Source organism: Triplophysa dalaica, chromosome 2 (genome assembly GCF_015846415.1).
Source record: "Triplophysa dalaica isolate WHDGS20190420 chromosome 2, ASM1584641v1, whole genome shotgun sequence".
In the NCBI taxonomy this organism is placed as follows: domain Eukaryota; kingdom Metazoa; phylum Chordata; class Actinopteri; order Cypriniformes; family Nemacheilidae; genus Triplophysa; species Triplophysa dalaica.
Window position 1 is genome coordinate 25,602,819 of NC_079543.1, and position 17,888 is coordinate 25,620,706.

Genomic DNA, 17,888 nt, shown 5'->3' on the forward strand with positions numbered 1-17,888 from the left:
TTGTTCAGTAGTCAAGATAGAAAACACATTCACTTAGCACCTAGTAAAGCAGTTAGGCATAGCACTGTTAGGAGTATTTATTTAGGTGGTTTCACAATGGTTACATCTGTATAAGTCACCTGAGGCTGTGATGGGTGGAGAGAGAGTAGCTGGTCCCAGATAGCAAATTTTTGCAGGCCCAAATCTGGCCCACACCTTACTCCCCATACTTTACTCATCTGGCCCACATACCACGTGGAAAAGTTCAACAAAACCTAAACCTACAACTAAACAACACAACAACTACAACCATAAATTCAACTCAGCTAACAAAAGTTTGTTATAAGAACGTTCCTTAGAGGTTTTTCACGTGTTTGAATATGTTTAACAAATTTTTTACTTTCATGGTGATCAGTGTTTCCTTGGGTTGGGTTCGGCTCTTGACACTTGACCATCTGCTGAAAATATGTGCTTATAAAGTGCACTTGTTATGGCAGAGAATACGTGAACCTAACTAAATGATGTTGGTAGGGAACCATTGACACCACTGTGATGTCATAATTTGATTCACTGCTCTGAATTCTGCTGATTGAATGCTATGCTGATGATCCTGAAAGATTGTTAAAAGATCAGGGAATTTCACTGTATTTAGATATATAGAATGATTTGTGACAAATGGATGTACATCTATTACAAATCAACTTTAAAAGTAATTATGTGTAAAAGAGTAAATGTCAAGGGTCAAGAGCCCAACTCAGGGAAACACTGATCATCATGATCGTGACTTTTGTCAGCTGGGAACGATCTTAAAACATAAAAAACTGACATTTTAAATATTTTAAAATGTGAAAAAAATTCCAAGGAATGTTCTTATAACAAACTTTTGTGAGCTGGGTTGTATTTCAGGTTGTAGTTGTGGTGTTTTTCTGTTTTTGTTGAACTTTTCTGCAGTGATGCTGTTTGTTAACAGCAGATGTTCATCACTAATGACTCAATCATCACTAATCATAATGAAACTCAATACAAATTCTGTCAAACTGGAGCACAGAAAGGTGTTGGTTTTGGGATAAATCTGGGCCAGAATTGAAATGAACTGTTGATATATTTGGGTCACCTCTGCTTTATTTGTTTTGATGTGTGACATGTGGCATAGCTTTGGCATGGCTGCGGCCCAAATCTGGCAAACAGGAGCGGACCGCCCAAGTGCCATCATTCAACGTTGTACAGATTAGGTGGTTTGGCGTGTAAGGTGTGGGCAGGATTTGGGCCGCAAAAATTTGCTATCTGGGCAGGATAGGACCAAGAGAAGAATTAAATCACAGGTTGCCCCAAGTACATTGTGGAGCGCTGTCCATACGGCAATTTTTTTATTAAAATAAAAACCTTATAGTGTTGCAAGTAACCAATCAGAATCAAGTTTTACAGGGAACAGTAAAATAAACAGTTGCTATTTTTTTTTTTGTACTTATAAAATATGCCAACATATGTTTACATTTACTCAGAAATAGTTAAAAAATATATATATTTCATGAGTTACAGCAGTTCATCAGTAGTCGATATTTAACACAAGTTTTTTTATGCATTTGACAGATGCTTTTTTCCAAAGCGACTTTGCATTACATTGCATTACACTATGCATTTGTGCAGAGAAATGACTTGTAGAGTCAGTTTTTCAGGGTATCACTGCTATTAAACAATCTATCATCAGCAAGCCGAACGATCTGATCCAGAGCTTTCAGAATCAGAACATCAACATCATCATCAGTGTCGATCTCTTCATGATAGTTCTTCACTGGGAAGATGTTGCACATCGGCACACCCAGTTTGTCATGGCATACCTGCATCTATAACGAAAGAGAAGAAATCGAGAAATCAAATAATTAATACAGATAATTAGAAATAATCAATAGTCTTAATCTTAGAATATATTGTAGATTGATAGATTTAAAATATAGATTGATGATTTACCTTTTCTTTGATCTTCTTGCTGTTGTACATCTTCTTTAGATCTTTGTGTACCAGTGGACATGCTTCATCCACTTTGGTCATAACAATCACTTGAGGAATCCCTACAATGAGTCACAGACACAGTTTATAACACCATATAATATGAACATTTCTGGAATCTTAAGTAATAAAAACAATGAACAAAGACATTCAGACCAGCTGGAACCAGTTAAATTGACAACCAGTGCCAGTTCAGTTTTACCATTTTCACTGATTCTGTGACGGATGATCTTCAACTTGTCAATGAGTTTGTCATCTGTCATGTCGACTGTATTAGCAGGTATGACGTAAACCAGACAGAAAGCCTGGTCAGAGAGACTGGGGTCACTGGCATACTGTTGATCCTCATGAGAGAGTGGCTTTGACTCATCAAACTACATTTGGAAAGTAAAGACAAAACGTGTAAAACTTCAGTCGTGTATTCAAATCGGGTCATGATAAAATGTCGAATTCCTTTGGTTAATTACTTTATATCCGTCCTTCACATGGCCATATACAGCCTTGATGATGTCCTCTGGTTGTGACCCGGCCATTGTATCAGGTTCTAAACCCATTATATCAACAAAGACTAACGGGATTTTTCCACGACTGATGTGATGTCCTTTAAGCTATAAACCAAGAACAAAAGCAGACAAATAAGTATTACGTGACTTATAGAATATTCAAACAATACATATTATCATCACTGTATACAGTATATGTATCCATAACATTGGCATTGCTACCAGTTCAGTTTAGATATAGAACACATACATTAAAATAATTAGGAAAGCATTACTATAAGTTTTTAGAATTTGTTGTAGGTGGTTTCTAGGACATGTCTAGGTGGTTCAGAAAAGTTCACATGCATGATTGAACATACTGAGATTTTACATTACATTTGTTTAGTTTTCAAAGTGGCTATATGTAATGCCACAATTAGATGAGAAATACTTACTGTAGTAGTGAAACTTTTACCATGGGCAGAAGATGAATTAGCTGGCGCGTCAGAGGTGATTCGTCCTTGAAAGACGTTATTGACAGAGTTGATGAAGCTGGACTTTCCTGCTCCTATTGGTCCAGCAACCAGAATCTTGATGTGCTTCACATCTTGGTTACACAGACTGAATTCCTCTAGATGCTTTTTCAGTTCTGATTTCTGACTGTGTCAGGACAAGAGACACAAATATTAAGTCTTCTTTTGGGTTGCACAGAAGAAAGAATCAGGTATACATGCAGGTTTAGAATGACATGAGATTGAAAAATAATGACAGATCTTTATTTATTTTCCGCAGTATGCCTATTTGCATACAGTTTATATGGGGTAGGGGGCAAGAAAATGTCGAGATTTATTTAATGCCGATCATACGAGAACAATCCAACAAAAAGCAGTTTAGATAAATAATATATTTGTTTGACATATCATTACATTATAAATCTGTCAATATTTTGACTATTATGGCAATTATGACCTGAGCATTTAAGTATATTACTTACTTCCACTTAAAGTTCCTCCAAGGTTTATCAAATTCTAGAACAAGAACAATCATTTAAAATATCATTTAATCTGCTAGGTGCTCTATAGAAAGATTATTGATCATTCTGTTACTTATGGATCTTCTCACCTGGGTTATATGTTGGTTCTGCGGGCTTTGACTCTTCTGATCCCATTTCTTTATTACCTTCTAAATCACACAACAGCAGAAATATCTCTTTATAGAAAACATATTTTGAACTTTAATTAAGCAAAAATATGTTTTTAATAATATATGTTAATAGCATTTTCCCAGGTGCAAAGGTTTTCTGGCACTTCAACATGCGTGAAAATGAATAAAAGCAGCAAAAACTTTTTTTATTTTATTTTTTCATTTGCAAACATTTCACAAGCAACATTTAATTTGGTATTTACTTTTCACTAAAACCCAAGAGCAGTGTTGGGCACGTTACTTTAATAAAATAAATTAGTTATTGTTACTAGTTACTTTTCACAAATATGCTTGACAGTGCAATCTAATCATAAAAAATGAGTTAACTGTGAGTTATCAGTGGTAAGAGCATTGATCGTGGGTTCAAACCCAGGGGATTGCACGTAAATGCATTGTAATTTGCTTTGGATAAAAGCGTCTGCCAAATACATAAATGTAAATGTAAATGTAAGAGCATAACTAAAGCAAACACTGGTCACCATAATGGTAGTTTAATAACGTCCTAATATTCTTTTAGTAAAGTGAACACTATTATAATAAGTTAACTTGAGTAATGATTTTGAGTCAGCAGTACTTAATTCAACTTGATATCTACTAATTATACTTGAGTTCTACTAATTTACTTAAAAATATTTATGTAATCGGTTACCTCATCTTTTTTTTGTAAAGTCAACTAATTACATTTCATAGTTTGACAGAGCAGTTGATGTTACTAATTATTTTAAGTTCAGCCTACTTAAAATGTTCAGCTCATCCAACATATAAAATGGCATTGCACTAAGTTCTAAATTCTCTTTACTCAAATATCAAATACACATTACTTAACTGTTTAAATTGAATCGTTTTCCTCAAAATGTTTAAGAACTTGTAAGGGTTTACATTGCTGAGTAACATCCTTATAAAAGTAACTAATTACACTGTGAATGTAACTATTGCTTTACCTTTGAAAAAATTCAAATATGTCAAATAACTTGGAACCCCCCAATATTAAATATGTTAAATTAACAAAATGGAAACTAAATAGGATTTAGTTATTAATAATTTGTATAAAACATTGTCTAATCATGTTTAATCATGTCTAATCATGTCTACTAATAGTGTAGACACTTTTTTATTTTAGCTGTGGGTTAATGTTGAGACACCTATTAAATTCCATTTTTATATATCAATATATTATTATTGTAAATATTGTATTTGTAAATATTATCATTACCATACTGGAACAATAAAACAAAATAGAATAGTTCAGAACTTTTACTGTTTATTGAACAGACCACAACTGGTCAACAAATAAGTCTAAAGATAAATATAGGGCTACGCTTCTAAGGATACTGTGATGTACTACTTATTTTTCGTGGTTTCATACAAAAGTTACCAGTTTAATTACAAGAAATGCTCCAAATGTTTTGACTGCTTTCCAGTATGAAAGCGGAATGTAAGTTCGTGTATACTTTATATTGCACTATAAGAGACGGAATATGTAATTACTCGCAATTATTGTTTGACAGCGGACCGCGAGGAGAGTTTCACTTTCGCTTTGGAAATTTTGTAGTTCCCTTTCGAGGGAACTCGCACTGCGTCGCCATGGCAACGCTTTGGGGAACGCCTCAGCGTGACCAGCTCTGAGCACGTGTGTCAACATCGTCCAGTAGTGGAACGCTACGTCATAGATGACGTATGGACCAGGAGGTATAAAACGACATCCGAAATAGTGAACTTCAGCTCTTTTCTTCTCAGCAACGGCTCTGTGTGTAGTGTGTGTTTGTCTAGTTAAAAGAAGCGTGAGTGTGTTCCGTAAAAGAAGTGTGTTTGGTTAGCCAGTTTGCTAACATGTCAGAGAAAAGTTTCAGACATTGTGCTCCTCCTTGTTCGCGTTTTATCACGAGCAATGATACGCATGATCTCTGTGTAGTCTGTCTGGGAGCGGAGCATGCACAGTCAGCGCTCGAGGGAGCTGACTGTGAAGCCTGTGGACTTTTACCACAGCGTACGCTCCGTTCCCGTTCAGCACTATTTGATAAGCACGGCCAGGTGCGAGCTCCGCGTGGTGATGGTCCCGCTTTTGCCGAGGCAGAGCGGAATCTTCGCTCGTGGGGCTCGCAGATGGACGTCAGGGAGGCTGAAGAGACATGCTCCGGCTTCTCTTTACCCTCCGTAGCTTCCACCTCTCTCTCTGCTGAGTCGGGAGCACGCACTGCGGTTTCTCCCGCTCAGAGAGGGAGTCCGGTTCGGCAATGTTCTGCATCTGAGGATGTAGACATAACTGGTATCGAAGCAGGAGAGTTAGATTGTGTTCCCCCTCTTGCTGCTTCGGTTCACGCCGATCTGGTGGAAGTCATGACAGCTGCGGTAGCCCAACTAACAATAGACTGGCCGCAAGATAAACCTAACGCTCGTCCTGAGAATAAGATGGACGAGCGATGTCTCAAGCATAGCACACAACCCTCACGACGCAAACTCCCTTTCTTTTCTGACCTACATCAGGAGGTGTGTAAGTCGTGGCAGCATCCATATACCGCACGAGTATTCACGCCACAGACTTGCATTTATTCTAATGTTCAGGGCTATAAAGAAAGAGGTTACGGGGCGATGCCGAGAATAGAACAGACGCTTGCGAGCTATCTGTCTCCATCCACGGCTTCGTCCCTAAAAGCCCCTACCTTGCCATCAAAGCCATGCAGGGTGACATCGACTTTGATTGGCAAGGCATATGCGGCAGCAGGGCAGTCCGGGGCTTGCTTACACTCTGTGGCACTACTTCAGGCGTATCAAGCAGATGCGCTACGTGAATTGGTCGACACGGGACTGGTGGCGGCGGATGTTTTACAACCCGTCCGTCATGCTTTGGATGTTTCTCTCCGTGCTACTCGTGAGACTGCTCGTTCTTTGGGCCGTTCCATGGGCGCTATGGTAGCCACTGAGAGGCATTTATGGTTGAACCTCTCAGACATGAAACCATCTGACAAAGCATTTCTTCTGGATGCCCCATTGTCCCCTACGGGCCTTTTCGGCAACGCTGTAGACACCGTTGTTGAAAGGTTCGAGGAGGCTAAGAAACAGGCTGCGGCATTTAAACTTTATCTCCCCCGCCGCGGACAAACTCCCCAGGCGGCGGGGCGAGAACAGCCACAGGCGTCCACTAGCTATCGTGAGCGTCAGAAGCAGAGTGTTGCTTCCCGAGCCCCACCCCAGAAGGATGGGGGTTCAGGAAGAAAATATAACCCGCAGCCTTACAAACCTAGGACTGACCTGAGGGCAGTCATTCAGGCGAGAAAAGGGGAAAATAAGAAAAAGTCCTGACAGACTTCCCCCCGAGGAGCGTGCGCTCGCACCTCATTATACGGTGCCCGTTCCTTTGCGGTGTCTCCGGAGGGTTCAGCCGGCTCTGCAAATCGAGGTTTGCCGAGCCGTTGCGGTTCCCGTAATAATATCACCAGAGGCTGGCCCCGAGAGGCTAGTTCCCTTAGTCGACCATTTAGCAGCTTGGAAAAGTCTACCAAATGTGTCAAAATGGGTCCTGCGCACGGTAGAGCAGGGTTACCGGATTCAATTTCAAGTCCGTCCGCCCCGCTTCAACGGAGTTTTGTACACCGAGGTGTGCCCCGAGCAGACTCTGGTGATGGAACAAGAAGTAAAAACTCTCTTGTGCAAGGAGGCAATCGAGTTTGTACACCCTCACGAGAGAAACTCAGCCGGTATTTTACTGTTCCAAAAAAAGACGGGGGATTACGTCCGATTTTAGATCTGCGACATCTAAATCGGGCAGTGCAACGTCTCAAATTCAAGATGTTGACGTTGAGACAGATCGTAGGACAAATCAGATCCGAGGACTGGTTTGTCACGATCGATCTGAAGGACGCGTATTTTCACGTCTCCATTTTTCCTCCCCACAGAAAGTTCCTAAGATTTACGTTGGGGGGAAAGACTTATCAATATCGTGTTCTCCCGTTCGGCCTGGCTCTGTCTCCACGCACGTTCACGAAGTGTGTGGATGCAGCCCTAGCTCCGCTACGCATGAAGAGCATTCGCGTGTTAAATTACATAGACGATTGGCTGATTCTAGCAAAGTCGGAACATCTGGCGGTTCAACATCGAGATGTTGTTCTTGCACATATGAAAGAACTAGGGTTGAGACTGAATACCAAGAAAAGTGTGCTTTCTCCAGTACAGAGAACCACTTTTTTAGGAGTGATATGGGATTCCATCACAATGCAGGCGCGGCTCGCACCTGCTCGTATTGTTGCAATCCTGTCAGCCGTTTGCAGAATAAAGCTAGGCCAATCACTGACTGTAAAGCTTTTTCAGAGATTGTTGGGACTCATGGCAGCTGCGTCCAACATTATTCCCGTCGGCCTGCTGTATATGAGACCTCTACAGTGGTGGCTCAAAACCAAGGGGTTTTCCCCGAGGGGCAACCCGTTGCGCATTATCAAGGTGACACGCAGATGCCTGCACACACTGAGAATGTGGAAAGAACCTTGGTTTGTTTCCCAAGGACCAGTGTTGGGAAGCACTTGTCGGCGCGTTGCACTGACAACCGATGCTTCACTCACAGGTTGGGGAGCTGTTATGGAAGGCCAATGGGGCCAAAACCGATGGGAGAGCCAGTTTCGATCTTGGCACATAAATTGCCTAGAGATGATGGCAGTGTCTCTGGCGTTGACACACTTTCTCCCACAACTCAGAGGCCAACATGTGCTTGTCAGGACAGACAACACAGCTGTGGTCTCATACATAAATCACCAGGGGGGTCTGCGGTCACGGCAACTATACAAGTTGGCACGTCAGATCCTCCTGTGGTCTCAGGGGAAGCTGCTCTCCCTGAGGGCAGTATATATCCCCGGTCACCTGAACCAAGGAGCAGACTTCCTGTCGAGACAGGGGCTGAGGCCCGGGGAATGGAGACTCCACCCAGAGGTGGTGGAGCAGATCTGGATGAGGTTCGGCCAGGCAGAGTTAGACCTCTTTGCAACTCAGGAAAACACGCACTGTCGGCTCTGGTTTTCCCTAACACATCCAGCCCCTCTAGGGCTGGATGCCATGACACAGGTGTGGCCGAGGCTTCACCTGTACGCTTTTCCCCCGATCGCTCTACTCCCGGGAGTTCTGGAAAGGGTGCGCAGGGACGGAGTTCGCCTACTGTTGGTAGCCCCATTCTGGCCGGCCCGAGTATGGTTCTCAGACATCATAGACCTGTTGGAGAACTCTCCATGGGAGATTCCTTTGAGGAGGGATCTCCTCTCTCAAGCGGAGGGTCAAATACATCACCCACGCCCGGAGTTATGGAAACTATGGGTTTGGCCTCTGAGAGGGCTAGCCTCTTAAACACTGGTCTCTCAGCCGAGGCTGTGGAGACCATACTTAATTCCAGAGCTCCTTCTACAAGGAAGCTTTATGCCTTAAAGTGGAGAGTCTTCACTACTTGGTGTTCAGCTCACCGCATGGACCCTGTAAACTGCCCGGTTTCAACAGTGCTTGAGTTCCTGCAAGATCGTTTTGCTGCAGACTTATCCCCATCTACCTTAAAGGTTTATATGGCAGCCATTTCTGCCTTTCATGTTCGGCTAGGGGGCATACCTGTTGGTAGAGACCCCTTGGTTCTACAGTTTCTTCGTGGTGCTCGCAGGTTGAGGCCTGTGAGCCACACTAGGGTACCTACCTGGGACTTGGCTACAGTTCTCGAGGGACTGTCAGCTCCTCCCTTTGAACCGATTGATTCGGTTGCTCTAAAGTTTCTCACTCTTAAGACTGTCTTCCTGTTGGCTATTACTTCTCTCAAGAGAGTTGGAGATCTTCAGGCCTTGTCGGTTTCACCTACGTGCCTTGAATTTGCTCCTGGTTTGGTTAAGGCGTTCCTTTTCCCCTGGGCAGGATACGTGCCTAAGGTTATGGATAATGTATCGAGACCCATTACCTTGCAAGCATTCTGTCCTCCACCTTTCAGGAGCCAGGACCAGGAAAGGTTAAATTTGTCGTGTCCAGTGCGAGCACTGGACTCGTATGTACACAGAACTGCGGCTTGGAGGAAAGCGCAGCAGCTCTTCGTATGTTTTGGTTCACCGAAGAAAGGTCTGTCGGCAACCAAGCAAACCATCAGCAGATGGATAGTTGAGACTATCTCTCTGGCCTATGAGGCCTCTGGCAGACCATTGCCTTTGGATGTCAGAGCTCATTCTACTAGGGGTATGGCGGCCTCCGTAGCCTTAAGGTCGGGGGCGTCTATGCGGGACGTGTGTGATGCGGCAGGCTGGTCCTCTCCGCTCACATTCGTGAGATTCTATAGTTTGGACATGAATCTCACCCCGGGAGCCCAGGTGCTTGTGTCTTCCACGTGACATTTTTGTACACACATACAGGCATTTGGGCGTATGGCGGTTTGGGTATTTCGTTCCCCAAAGCGTTGCCATGGCGACGCTGTGCGAGTTCCCTCGAAAGGGAACGTCTCGGGTTACGTCTGTAACCCTTGTTCCCTGAGAAGGGAACGAGACACTGCGTCACCTTGCCATACTCCCTACATCCCTGTAAGCCTTTTGCTTCGAAGTTTTTCGAGCTGAAGTTCACTATTTCGGATGTCGTTTTATACCTCCTGGTCCATACGTCATCTATGACGTAGCGTTCCACTACTGGACGATGTTGACACACGTGCTCAGAGCTGGTCACGCTGAGGCGTTCCCCAAAGCGTTGCCATGGCGACGCAGTGTCTCGTTCCCTTCTCAGGGAACAAGGGTTACAGACGTAACCCGAGACGTTTTGTGTTACCCGCAGCATCATAAGGGAATAATTGCACGTTACATCCACATTCCTTGTGTTTCACTTTATTGATGGATAGTAGTGCTTATATATCCAGTTTGCGAAATCTACTTTTGAACATTTTGCTCTTGCCATTCCTCTCTGACTCCTGTGCGACGGGCGTTGGTGTACTTCTGTGCGACTGGGTTAGTGCTTGTGTGTGAAAACCCGCCCTCCACTGCCTCTGGTTGGCAAACGCTGATCATCAGCAAATCATCATCAGTTATGCGGTTTTATCCCATTACAACACAGACAGCAGAGAAAAAAATCGTTGCAGGTCCTTGGATGAGAGCAGGCCCGGTTCTACGAGGGTGATTGAGGGTGCCGAGCAAGGAAAAGCATCCTCAGATGAAAGTAATATTAGCGGATATGAATAGCGTATTATTAATAATGTAAACTACAAGTAGCCAATAAAAGCAGATGCACACATAGGCTACGACCTTAAACTCTTAATTTCATTATTTCTGTATGGCATTTTATTTAATTCATGTCTTCAGCGAGCGTGAAGTGCATGTGAGTCTGTCTCTTTACTTGTTCACTGCAGCGTTCCACTCGATAAGGGGTTCCTTATTTCTCCAGTAGGGGATCGCAAAAACAATCGTTTTTGTTACTAAGAAATGGCCCAACATGCATATTTTTTTAATGATTAGTTGATATTGTTATGAATTAATTTAAACATCTTAAATATATATATAATATATATATGTGTGTGTGTGTAATTTAAACTCAAAGACAATAAAATTAATACTTATTGGCGACCAGGTCAATGTTGTGTCTGGATCAACCTTAGCTAACTACGTGTATGCCAACTAAATATCTCCTACTCTTACTCATTTTCATATTTATTTTCTTTATAATTTATTCTCATTTTGTGGGTTGATGGCCTTTCCTGGTAAGATATTCTTCTGACCCTGTTAACTTGCATTATATATTATATATAAACCATTTCAGTTTAGCTGCACACGTATTCAAGTTGTTTTTATAAAAAAATCAACAATTGAGCACCAACAACAACAAACATGTTCAAACTCAAATTGAAAACATAAGTCCCATACGGATCTTGATTTGAGTTGTTAAAGAGATGATCCAATTATCGTACCTAATGTGGGTTTTATCACGTTTGTGGTTGTTAGTGCTCAATTAATATTGTATCCTGTTTTCTTAATAGTAGTTGTTGGCTGGCTAATTAGGCCTATTATGTTGTGATATTATTGATCTCATTTGTAATAATACTTGGAAATAATTAAATATAAAATGATCATGCAGTTGTATTGTCTTGTTATTTCAAAAAGTTTTAGAAAAATAAATCTCTATGAACTTGTATGAATCACACAGCAGGGGCGTAAAACTGCATTCTCCCCCTACTGGAGAAATAAGGAACAGAGGGGCTTAAAACTGCCGGGGGCGCAAAACTGCATGCTCCAGGTTTGCAGACTTCCACTCTGGAAGACAAATCTGCTAGCTGAAAAAATAAAAACATTTATCGTCCATGTTTTTCTTAAACAATGTAATTATGGATATTAGAAACTGGTTAAATAAAGCCCAAACAAGCAAGATGTTTGTCAATTCCCAGCGAGTTCTGTATTTCTCATTTCAATTCTAAAAAAATTGAATTTGAATTGCTCTTCCGTTTAGGGTCTGTGTCCGCTGTGAGTGAGTTATACACCCATTGTTTACATGGTTTTAAATTATATATATGGATATAACTATGTTTGGTTTGGCGGAAATATTTTTAGTTGTATTACCTGTTTATGATTACAGGCTGTTTACAACATAATATATTTAGATATAAGTGAGCACCATCACTATTTTCAAAAGCACCCTCATACAGCTTTTCCACCGGGGCTGTTGCCGGGAACCGGGTTGCGCCTTTCCTCTCCTGGGCCGGTGTCAAGATCCTGTATCCGAACTGGCACCGAAAGTTTGCTTGTTTCGAACTAGGAAACATACGTCGTCAGTAGGCGGAGCTTCATCTGTTTACTGCAGTTTGAAAGGCGCCATTGCGCACCAACGGCAATAGAGCAAGACAGTTTTGCAATGCTCGTAATATTAGTGTTATTTTGTTTCTTATTGCATTTTTGATATATAATTCATGTTGGGCATATGTCTAACGGTCCCTTTCAGCCTTATAAATCTGTTATTTGTATCTTCTCAAATCGTTTTGACTAAGGGCAAAAAAAGTTTCATAACTTTATTTTTTTTATTTCACTTTGTATTGAAGCGCTTCCTTGTGATTTGACTAAATTAGTTGATTTTTAATTACGTATTGAACAAACATCTTATAGGTTCTAATAATGCATTTTGTTTAATTTTTTATTTAATTTGATTAAAAAACAGTTCGAATAATCAGAATATGCATATGTTGTATAGGTATATTTTTAAAAGGGAAACCTCTGTTAAATCGCACTAAGATCTCTCATGCACATATGAGATCAATTCAAAAAGGTTTGCAAAAGTCGAATATGGTATAGAAATGGTGTTTGTAGAATTGTTTAATGTTTGTGGGGTTGTTCTGTGCCGAACCACACGCAAGACCACCGTTTTAGACGGACATGGGCACGGTACAGAGAGATCACTCGCCAACTATACTTTAGGTGTCAACTTGCTCGGGCACGGTTCATACAAAGCCATACAGATAGTAAGGTAAACATGCAGGGTGTTCTTTTTTCCTTAATCATTACCAGTCAACACAATTTTAAATAAACTTGAAACACTATAAAATACACTTGGCTCACCTGGGTTTAGTCTCAAGATTGTCCAAGATGTAATTTGGGCGTCTGGTGTTTCTGATTTCTTTTGTGTGAGTGATGTAGATCTCAGTCTCCAACTGACTGGATGCTTAAGGTCTTGTCAGCAAACAGTGACTTCAAAGGCTTTTATACTGTCCTGGTGCTTTCACTTTCTATAGGCTGCACCAAACTGTGCAAACTGCAGATTACTTCTGGTACAGAAAGAACTGCAGAAAATCATCTTTGTTTTTGGTTGTTATCATTGTTGATGTATACACTGTAAAAAAATGTTCCGTAATTTTTACGGAAAAATACCGGCAGTTGTGGTTACCAGTAAAATTCCGTAAAAAATACAGGAAAAGAATGTAAACAGCTTTGCAGTTTAAAACATCAGAGCACAAACTTCAAACTGTGAATGAGCTTAATACATTTGAGTCTTTTATATTAACAACATTTCTTTATAGAAAATGAAAACTTGGTCCAAATGCATAAAAGTGATAAAATTACATTTACTTCATTTATTTCTTTGTAATTCATTATTAAAGTCACTTTTAAACAAATTTGCAACATGCAGCATAACATCAGAATATCTTTGCCTGACCGTGAGTTGAACACAGACTCGACTCTTCAGCTTAGTGGTGACCCACAAAACATTTAATATCAGAAAAGAAAAGAAAAAAAATACAAATTCCGTAGTTTTTACGGAAAAATACCGGCAGCTGTGGTTGCCAGCAATCTACCGTAAAATTACGAGAACATCCTGTTTTTATTCATCCAATCAATTCACAGTAGAAAACATGAGCCACACCCACTATTCATTTTGTAAATACGTCAGAATACTGAAGACGATCATCACTTCTGCTTCACAGGGACTGCAGCATAACATCCATGACTTGATGCTTTATTGGTTTATTTAAAGTCACCGTTTTTGTGATCAGTGTTTGCTTTAGTTGGTATCTTTCAGCCGTCATGCATAAGTTTCCAGTTATCTTTGTGCTGCTATAACAATGTTTTATATAAAACATAGTTTTGTAGCAAATCAAATGAAAGTGTGATTAGGTATTTACTCTTTATCAGGGATGTTGTTTAATTACTTATTGTATTTTTTGTTACAAATTCCTCAATGAATCTACTTTTAAAATTCACATTTCTTGCAATTGTCAATATAAAACATATTTGAACCGTTAAAAAGCTTGCATTTTGTCTTTGACTCAAACATCAAGAATCGGTGTATGAATCTCAACAGTGGTGACTAACAAATGAAAAGCTTACAGCCGCAATGCATGCTGGGAGTCATTGATGAGTTTTGTGCTTTGATGATACCCAGAATGCATTGCGTTTAGCTTTAGAGGTTTTTTCTGTTGTCACCATTGTTGAGACAAACTGTTATATTCTAGATATCTGCTAGAACATGTATCATGTGTTAGATGTGCTGTTAAAGACATTCAGTATATTAATTTCATTCAGTATCATAAATGAAGACAAATAACTTTAAAGCACTACCTAAACTCTTGAACATGTACTTACTAACACAAATAATTTAATGCGTTAGCTTTATCTGAGCTTTTCACCCACCTGAGTCAGTGTGTTTCAACTCTTAGATGTCAATACTGGGGAAAGACTTCGTCACATGGAATGCAAAGGGTCAAGACCACAACTAAAGCAAACACTCTTAAACCTAATGGTGACTCAACAAAACCATCGACATGTAAACTTGTGTTCATTTTCAATTAGAACTTTTGTAGACGTGCAACAGAAATAAGGTGACAGTGGTGTCTGTAAGTGAAGGTGATAAAAGTGTTTGTGGAGTTGAAAAAAACCTCCTTGTGAAAATTTTGGAATTTCACTGTTCATTTCCCAGAGAATTTGACAGTGTTTACCGTATTTTATGGACGTTTTTTGACAACACTTTTCTCTGTGAAAACTACAGAATTTCACTCTTAATTTTACAGAAAATTTTACAGTGTTTTTCTGTATTTTTTATGGACACTTTCTAATAACAGGTTTTTTATTTGAAAACAACAGAATTTTACCGTTAATTTCACAGGCATTTTTTACAGTGTAGTCCATCCTATCCTGACATATCGATTTTTGCGGAAACAAAACAGGCTCCTTTCAAACTACCGGTAATAACACTCTGAAGATATCTTAATAAATCAAAAAGCAGTGCTGTGAGCTGGGCAGCCTAGGTGGAAGGAAATCAACGGTCTTGGTAAAAGCCTCCGAACCCGATAAAGGGGGCGGCAGCGGTAAATAGACAGATATCAACTGGGTGGGAGATGAAGGAGCGGCCTTGCAGAATGATGCGCATTGCAAAATTTAAGTGGCCGAGAATGGATAATAAATCACGTTTGGAACAGCGAGGGGTGTCGATCAGAGAGGAAGCGATCAAAATTATCCAGTTGAGTTTTTCCTTTGGCAGGACCCTTTGGAAGTTTAATGAATCCAAATTAATCCCTAGAAGTTTAATGGAAGTGCTAGGTCCTAGGCTTTGCTCTAGGGCGAGAGGAATTCCAAGGTTTGCAAAACAGACGGCCAAAATCCGGTTGTCTTGGCATGACTTTGATGTATTGGCCTTGACTAACCAGGCCCTGTGACCGGTAATCTTAATCAGAGAGACTGTCTCGGGCTCAGCGAGCACCGAGGCCGCTTAAAAGGTATTCAGTGAAGTGAGTGTCAGGGTGGTTGGATAGGTTGAGAGCTAAGTGTAAAACATTCACAGGAGTCGAAAGGAAGGGTTAAGATCTTTAATTGTCATTCCTGCACACGGGACACACCCACATATAGTAATTGACCCACATCATTTTGTAAATGTTTATTGCATTAAATCTGTAAATAAACATTTTAACAAGCCAGCATTATTGTGCTCATTGTTTGCTAAATATGGGCTCTTGACTTGTTTTGAAGATAAGTGTTTTTATGTGAATATTTATTGTTGTGAAGAAAACTAAGCCCTACTGGGATGTAGTGATGGGAAGTCCGGTTATTATTTAACGTATGGAACAGAACATTTGCATCAGAAAAAAACTTTTCTTTTAACAGCAAACAGCATCGTTGTAGTTCAACCTTGTTTTAGTTGAGTAATTTTTTTAGAAAATCTTCCTAATGCTAAGCATTACTAAGACTAATATTTGCATACGCATTTTTGATGTTGTGTAAAACGTGTCCACATTTAGAGCTCAGTGTTGTTTGTTCAGGCAGGAAGTATCAACATTAAAACATGAGAAAAGTTTCATCTGTGAATTTGATATGTGGAAATCTATGTGAAGTTTTAATGTAATACCAAGTCAATACGATGATGTCACAGCAAACTCACTGTGTCCTCAAACTGTGATCTTAGAGGTTTAGATGTGAATGGTTTGTCATTTGAAGTCACAATTGTGTTGATTGTTTGCTTTAGTTGAGCTCTTGACTCTACCGTGTTTGACTTCTCTTCCTCTGGCTGCTGTAACTGTGTGTTTACTTTATGGTGCAGATTTGTTATGTTGAATAATGCCAAAAAGAGTCTCTGATGATTGTAAATCATGGGTTAATGTTGATGAGAACAGTGTTTTGCTGCTGTATGTGTGATAGTAGAGAGTGAGATTTAGCTGTTTTGAGACATCCATATATTATAAAGATCTTCTAACTGAACACACATCAACATTGCAACAATTTATAATTAAGACTCAAATACAGACTTGAAAAGACTCAGTGTATGAACCTCATGTTACGAATAAACTGAGAGGTTTCATTCTGCAATGCATGCTGGGAGTCATGAATGAGTTTTGAACTATGATGTTACCCAGCATGCATTGCAGCGTGAAGTTTTCATTCTGCTGATTTTTTTTTAATACTTTATTTTACCAGGATAGTCCTATTGAGATAACAAAATCTCTTCTTCCAGGGAGTCCTGGCCAAAATGGCAGCATACAAAGTTTCACAATGAAAAAAATCTAAAATATAAAACAAACATACAAACAAGATAATTTGCCCTACATCCAGATAATTACAGATATGTAGTTTTTACTTATAACAAGTACATGTTTCCTTCGAAGTAGACCATAGAAGGTTTTTGAAGATATTTACAGAAGTTAGTGTTTCCAGCATAATAATACTCTGCGACTCGTTCCATAACAAAGGAGCAAAAAAAGAGAAGGCAGTTTTGCCTAACTGATTATGTTGAAGAGACTGGACAGAAAACATCGTATGGCTTGACAGGCTTTTATACTCTGCTGTGATACTTTCAATTTCTTTTTCCCATATATAGCAGGCACCCTTTGAGTCAATGTTAAAAATAGCTGATTTGTGAATGTTAGCTGCATTAAATCTTCAAAAAAACATGTTAACAACTCATCAATATGTGGTCATTGTTTCCTTTAGATGGACTCTTGACTTGTTTTGAAGAGAGGTGATTTTAAGAAATATATTTGTTGTTGTAAAGAAAACTGAGCTCTACTGAGATAGAGCTCGGACAGTTCGTTTCAATAAACCGGTTCAAAAGACTGCTCACCGAATCTATCACGCTCTGAAGTAATGACGTCACCCTCCATGATGTGAATGAATGAGGCATTGCATAGCGCTTTTTGTATATTGCTGTATACCTAAAATGCTTTACAGTATGAGGGGAGTCTCTCCTCAACCACCAACACTGTGCAGCATCCACCTGGATGATGTTACGTGGCAGCTGGGATGAAAATGCACTTACAGTACACTCAGC

General features: G+C 40.2%; 1 protein-coding gene across 1 annotated transcript; it reads right to left on the bottom strand.

Annotated features, from left to right (window-relative positions):
* Window positions 1–1,312: 1,312 nt before the first annotated feature.
* Window positions 1,313–13,912, bottom strand: LOC130411391 (interferon-induced protein 44-like). Its single transcript, XM_056735996.1, has 9 exons — window positions 13,791–13,912; window positions 13,196–13,466; window positions 3,591–3,650; window positions 3,463–3,496; window positions 2,924–3,128; window positions 2,454–2,594; window positions 2,189–2,360; window positions 1,948–2,048; window positions 1,313–1,823 (listed from the first exon to the last, which is right to left on the bottom strand). The coding sequence occupies exons 3-9, from the start codon at window positions 3,634–3,636 to the stop codon at window positions 1,644–1,646; spliced, it is 879 nt and encodes a 292-aa protein (XP_056591974.1). The 5' UTR covers window positions 3,637–3,650; window positions 13,196–13,466; window positions 13,791–13,912; the 3' UTR covers window positions 1,313–1,643.
* Between the last annotated feature and the right edge of the window lie 3,976 nt (window positions 13,913–17,888).